The sequence below is a fragment of the Lampris incognitus genome, chromosome 13 (genome assembly GCF_029633865.1).
Source record: "Lampris incognitus isolate fLamInc1 chromosome 13, fLamInc1.hap2, whole genome shotgun sequence".
Classification (NCBI taxonomy): Eukaryota; Metazoa; Chordata; class Actinopteri; order Lampriformes; family Lampridae; genus Lampris; species Lampris incognitus.
In genome coordinates this window covers 39,977,584-39,984,773 of record NC_079223.1, presented here as the reverse complement: position 1 = coordinate 39,984,773, position 7,190 = coordinate 39,977,584, and the positions used below count along the sequence as shown (strand labels likewise).

General features: G+C 40.0%; 1 protein-coding gene across 1 annotated transcript in view; it reads left to right on the top strand.

The window, feature by feature from the left end:
• Positions 1–2,530: 2,530 nt before the first annotated feature.
• The window catches only part of LOC130123050 (regulator of microtubule dynamics protein 2), a 41,984-nt gene continuing 37,324 nt past the window's right edge, over positions 2,531–7,190 (top strand). Inside the window, exons 1-2 of the mRNA XM_056292174.1 lie at positions 2,531–2,552; positions 4,025–4,491. Of these exons, the coding sequence (XP_056148149.1) occupies positions 4,034–4,491 (458 nt within the window). The 5' untranslated portion in view covers positions 2,531–2,552; positions 4,025–4,033. The remainder of the gene's footprint in view (positions 2,553–4,024; positions 4,492–7,190) is intronic.

Genomic DNA, 7,190 nt, shown 5'->3' with positions numbered 1-7,190 from the left:
AGAGACAGAGAGATAGGGAGATAGATAGACAAGTTAATTGAATAAGTGGATAATTGGATTAAGAAATGTTAACCTACATATAAGCACATAAATCAACATAGCAGCATTGGGCGCCCTCGGCTGATTGTATGATATAAATTCAAATTCAAATGGCTTTATTGGCATGAAATAACACTGTACATATTGCCAAATATGCCAATTGCCAATATGCCAATATATTTATAAAGAAGTTATTAGGTGATGAAAAATGTGCATCTGTTAAGAAGACAAATATGACAGTTACATCAAAAACAACCATCACTTACAATAAACTTTTACTGTTGGGAGGGTTTTGACTTATTGTAAGATGGGATTTGTTATTGCGCCTGTCTTTGGTGACTGCCTAATTACAAGCGAAGTGCTTCTGAGGTGGGCCTCAGCATGAATACACTGAGTGCCTTGCAGTTAAAATAGAAAACAAAATAGCAAGTCTCTAAGTTGGACTTCCCCAATCCCCACAAATGCATTCAATCAGTTACGCAACACTTGCCACATCTTTATGGCTGAATGAATCTTTAAACTATCTGCAAACACGGCATCCAGCTGATACAGGAGTTAGCTCTCCTTCCACTGAGGTACAGCCGGCAGCTCACGTAAACAGGTAAAAAACCCCTACGATTCCTTCTGAAAGAGAACAGTTGAACGCCACACTCTTCCATCTGTCAGTACAGACCTGATAGTAATGCCCTATTTCACTCTGTTTCTTTGTATTGTTTGACAACTGTTACGGGCTTATTTCTGCACATAAAGCTAATCTAATGGTGCTTTCATATCTTCCCCTGTGGCATAAGACCTTGGACAGACATGCGGTGGGTTGATAAAACATCTGTTTTGACATTCATTCCTTATCTGCTGGCTTTGACCTGATGGGAGCAGAGCCGTGACTGGATGTTCCTCTCTTATCAGCTCATCTGCGTCTGTTTGGCCGAGCCCAGTGCTGGTGGCCAAGCTTCTTTTTTCTTTTTTTTTATCACCATGCTTCTGGGTTTCAGGTGGGCTTTTTGTTCCCTGTGCTGGCAGAATGCAGGCTGTGGGCCGAGGAACAATACAGTGTATTCTGTGCTCAAAGAGCAGGGAAAAAACTGCACGTAGCGATCATCAAATCATCACATCACTTAAAGTGTGGTTACAAGGGGACCCTCCCCGCTCCTGTTTCCAGCCGTTCCTCTCTGCAGGCTTTAATGAATGGGAAGTCATTTTTCTATTTCTGCCAAGTCAAACAAACACTGTGTTATCACTTCCAAAAGAGATGTTTTTAATATCACTAATTACTTTTCAATGTAATAAAATGTATTGTCATTTGGGGAGGTAAGGTAAAGTTTCACTTTATCACAAACTAAGTTGTAACGCAAAACATGTAGGTTATGAATGACAGTCATTTATTTAGAGGTGTTTTTGTTGACCTCTTCAAATAAAGATCCTTGCTTAAGGTAAGCTGCAGATTTGATGGATTCATTGGCAGATCAGGAGAGTTGAATGATGTTGCGGCAGCCTACTGATGAGCATGGTCCATCTGAGCTTTACTATATAGGCTGTTATTCCCTGATAAGTCAAACAGTTTTATAACATGTCTTTTGATAATGGACAAAATCAAGTAAAAATGACAAAAATTCAGCTACTACACAGTAACACGGTGACAATCTGAGGCGCTGGAATAAATGCCAAAATAGGGCAGCTCTATTTGAGCAGACTAAAAGTTCAAGGTTGATTAAATGTATTTTGAACGCTCACAGCTCTGGTACTCATTTTGCCTCAGTTTAGACCCACAGACGCCACATAATATTTTCTTTACAAAGGTAAGTCATTATTTGAATTGTATATTTTCTAGAACACTTTAATAAGCCTTACAGAATGGAAATACTGCCTCCCACGTGCAGAATGTTTTGCTGCTACACAATGAAGCAGGGATTTGAAATGGGAAGCTCTTAAAACCCGCTAGATGTTGCCTAAAACAACTAACTTTTGGTAAAGTTTAAGTTTGTAAGAGGGAAAAGGGGTTTCCAAAACCTGCCTCGTTGTCATTGAAAGCTTATGGAAGAGCTCGGGGGCTCAGGCTAACAACAACAATACAATTTTAATAACATCTACATGACATTATCTGAGACCAGCTTTGGGAAAATGGGCACAAGTACATACATTGTTTAGCATGGCATGTCTTGACATTAATATTATATAATATTTTATATGATATTATAATATAGAATATTTTTGTATACCTGCTTGAATTGTGCTGCATTGCGTTAGGTGGTAGAGAATTCTAATGAGAAATCTAAATGTATCCTCGCCGTCTACTTTTAGGTAGTTGTTTTGTTTTTGTTTGTTTGTTTTGTTTTGTTTTTGTTTGTTTTTTTAAATTATTTTTTCTAATACCCACAGACCCCCTAGAAACTACGTAGAATTCAAAACGGAAAAAATAACAGTGCGGAACCTTTCTGTGAAATCCCGCATTTAAGACGGAACGGTTTGGTAGTTACACAGAGAGATACGGAGACGTGCAGTCCTGCTTACCCACTGTAAGACTTCTAACTTTACTTGTTTTACTTTTTTTGGGGGGGCAAAAGTCTGTCAGTGCAGCTAATCACGGTGGTTATATATCATTAAAAGGTACAGTGTTGTGACGTGTATAGTTGCCCCTGGCACATTGATAATACCTTGTCGCCTAACTTTGTTTACTCGTTAGCTCGGTGTTTAAATGGAGCTAGCAGAACGTCGAAACAGTTTCACATGTTGAATTTCTCTGTGACGAGACTTAAATTGACGGTTCGTAACCAATAGCGACGTACACCTGCTTGGTTGAGAGGTATTGTCACTGGTTTTCACCGTATGTGAATAGCTTCACAGAGCTGCTGGCTAGCTAGCTCGCTAAGTGATTATTGTGTTTTTATCCTATTAAGCAGCCTAGCCGGCCTGCCAGCCGTTCCGTGTAAACAACTCCAGGGCAACAAGCGAATGACAGTTTTATGTTGGATTCGTTTCCATTAAGGTGCCTGTGGGCTTTCCAATCTACAGCGCTGAGGCCATTGCCATGTACCGTCGCAATAACGTTTCCCCTGCTTTTGACTTCATTCATGCCTCATAGATCTGTTTAACATCGCAGTAGTGAAAATTTAACAAGTTGAAGGAACAAAATTGTCACATGACACAGTGCCATTATAGCACTCAACGGGAGAGCAAACATACTGTAGAATGAGATAATCATCATTCTTTGCTCATTGTTTCTGTTGTAGATAAACTTTCAAAGTGACAAGGCTGGAAATTACAGAGCCCTCCTGAGTTTTTTTTCACTTTACATTTTCAAAATAAAATGTGTGGTAGGCTACTGTAAAGAACTATACCATGTTCTACTTTTTAAATAGCTATAGTAAATAAGTGTTCTCTGCATATTTTGTAAATGAAAATATCAATTGCTTAAAGAAAAGCAGACCCCTTTTTTAGATGGAAAGTCTTAATTAAGGCCAGATGCTTGATAAATTTACTGGGAATTCTCTATGCGTTTTCTGGCAAGAATAGGCAAACCAATAGGCTTGATAAACTTACTTAAAGTGTTTTTCCCAAACTTGAATTGTAGATCTATATGAATAAAAGAACAATTTGTGGGTTTCTTGGAAGCAGCTGTGTTGTCTAGTCTACTAGTGTGCTTTGATTAAGGATGAAACTTGAAGCAGACAAAATCTATTGAGTGTATTTTAACATTGACTCATATCTCAAAAAAGTTAAGATGATTCCCACCAAATTTTATCAGTTTAGTTGAGTCTATTCTTTAAGTGGCAGTATTAAATGCCATGGACTTGGGCCTTTGTCCAAAATGTTTTCTTTTCAATATTGTTGCAGCTCTTGATGTCCTAACGAATTCACAAACAAGCTACACCAAAACATGTGACTACAAACTGGCAAGAAGTTGTTTCCCCTCATATTTCAGCCTTTAGATAAAGCCATATGAATGTTTAAAGTCATTGTAACTTGCTATTCCTGTCTCTCTCTGTAGGCCTGCAATATGGCACAGGCAGACAACAAGGTGCTGGTTCTGGGAGCATTGGCGGGGGTGGCTGGCATCAGTTTGGCTGCGGTCTGGTACCAGGGCCTCAGGTCCAGACGAAGAAGCTCCTGGCCCGCTGCATACTTCAACAGTAGTAATGAGCGGAGTGCTGGGATGATGATGGTGAACAGTCCAGTATTACCCAACGGCCAAGCTGAGGTGCTTGAGCGGCTTGAAACCTTGATGCAATGTGTATCAGAACTGAAGGACGAGATGAAGGCTTTGAAGAATGCAATGCCGCTGTTCCAAGACCAAGTGAGGGAAGAGCTGAAAGGACATGGCGGGGCTCATGGAGCAGTCAGTGCACATAAAGCCAGCGCCCTCCACAGGGCCACACCCACACGTAGAAAAAAGGCTGCTGGCGCTGGGACCAGAGCAGAGGCTCAAAGCTCAGAGGACGCAGAGAGTGAGGGAGGGTGAGTACTCTACAATACCTCACTGAGGAGCCCTTTAGAAACCTTTTATACCAACCGTTTACAACACATTTTATTAGCGGAAGCCATTCATAGGAATAGTAGACTGATGAGAGGATTATTGGTAGCCATAATTCAGTGAATAATAAAAACTCTTATAATAAAAAATCTAAATGACCTTTAAGATTCATACACACTAATCAGTCATTAAAATTACTAAATAAAAAAATATTTATAATCTATTCCCAAATCATTCAAAATAATTCACTTAAATTATTAGAAATATTTATCCTCAGAGACGTGTTTTTTCGTCACATTTCAACTTCATTCAGGTTATCTTAAAGTCGTTTAGCCTTGCAAAAGATTCTGCGATAGGCTGTTGTTCTTTCCCTTTCTTTTTAGTGTTGTCTCCTATGCAAACCTCGAACTTTCAATCCCCACACTCTTTTAACACACTTTATTTGGGAACATAGTATATAGTATGATTTAACACCAAAAATAATTGTCTTAGAAAATTGACAACTGACATCAAGTTCTTTCTGCTACAGTTCAAGGCCAGCTCAGCTAGAGATGGTTCAGTAGTTGTATTTAATCATTAATGACTGGATGGAGGTACAGCTGCAAATCCTACATCAGTACAGATGGTTTAAGCAAGACTTAAGCAAAGATTGCTGTGGTTGTTGGTTAAATCATCAAAAATTATTTTGGCCATCAAGTCACTGATTCACAATTCATTAGTAAGCATTGTCAGATGAGATCACATTAACAATGTAAGGAAGGCAAAGTTAATGCTCATGAGCTCAGTTAGTAGTTTGAGTAGTTCCTGTCTTGACAATTATTAGTACGCCTGATCACAGTGTACTAGAATGATCTCCGGTACTATTTATGAGCGGCATTTATCTGTAAGCTGGTCATAAGCCTTCGCACTGTCCTTTGCAGTATCATTAACCTCCTGGCGTCAGTGGAAACCAGCAGCAGCTAATCTAAACAGCAGTGTATTTTTTTTTCTTTTCTGGTGTTTGTCACATGACATCTGAATAAATGTATTACATGTGGCATTCATTCATTCACTCATACAGAACATGGGCACAAAATGAGTGCCGAGTGAGTAGGGGAGGTGCTAGAGGCTGAATGAATGTGTTACCTTTCTCCCCGTACACATTGTGCATTCGTAGCACATGTAGAATAATTTTGTTGTGCTGCTTATCTGCATTTATATACATGAGATGCGGGCTAGGGCAAAATGCCACTTGCAGTTCGTATTGCATTATGAACCAGGATGAGCCAGAAAGAGCAACCCTGTGGCTTTGGGAGGCAGTAGAGGCCCTCAGTCTGCTTCCAAGTGCTCTTTCATATGTGAATGTTCAAGCTACCAAGTTACTTATACATTTCACACTCCTCCCTTTGGAAAGGCAGGTATGCGAATGAGATTCTAGATAAGACGCTGATGATAAAATGAATGGGAACCACTCCATTAAACCTCAGGTCTTTTTAGTTCTAGTGTACCTTCATCATGGAGAGTGACACAAGGATATTGAGAGTGGGTAGGTGTCAGGCAGTTGTGAGGAAAAGTTAGAGGTGGTAGCTCTTTTCAACATTTAACAGTTAATAGCTACCTTTTTTAATGAAAAAAAAATCACCGAACAGACCATGTGTGTCATCCACGTGAGTGGGAACAGAGGGGAAACAGAGGCACTTGAAGTGAAAATAAGCAAATTAATTAAAAGGAATGATAAGAGTGAAGAGTTGAGTGTTTGCATGTTATCCCTGTGTCTGTGTGGGTTTCCTCCGGTGCTCCGGTTTCCTGCCACAGTCCAAAGACATGTAGGTCAGGTGAATCGGCCATACTAAATTGTCCCTAGGTGTGAATGTGTTGGCCCTGTGATGGACTGGCTGCCTGTCCAGGGTGTCTCCCCGCCTGCCGCCCTGTGCCTGCTGGGATAGGCTCCAGCTTCCCGTGACCCCGATTGGGATAAGCGGCTCGGATAATGGATGGATGGATAAGAGTGATAGGTTGCTCATGTCGATCATTTCTATATCCTGCTCAAGTTGAGTAGGCGTGAGGCTTTTTAGAAGCTGTTGCAAAGGTCAGAGACTCTGGAGCTGTACTGCATTCTATTGTGCACACCATTTTCCATTCAACTTGAATCAGTTTTGTACAAGTTGAGCTCTTACACATTTATGAACAACAGTGTTACTTTTTGATTTAACAGAAGGCAAAATAACACAAAAGATGATTTTAGGTAATTGTTCCCCTTTTAACAAGCTTATTTTTACTAAAATTTTTTTTTTTTGAAGCTACATTTTTGTGTCCATCCTACTTAACCAGCCAAACTTGCATATCTTATGTGGCTTAAATTATAGGTGATCGTGTATGCCTCAGGTGTTGGGGAGAGGAGCAGTGGAATCTTGCACCACATGCCCAGTCATCCACCTCCATCCAAAGCCAAATACCTTGATCACACGCCAGCTCCAGAATAACATAAACAACAGATGTCTTTCTCTCGAATGAGCTGCCATTTAAATCTCATCTTTCAAAAACAAATATTAACAGGTAAATGAAGATCATTGAGACAAAGGCCCATATATTTTTCTAATTGTCTGGCACGCTCAGACTCTTGGACGTAAGCAAAATGTGCGGCGCTCTCTGCACGCTTCTCAAAAATTGTATTAAATCTGAGAGCAGTGAAAATAAAGTTGGG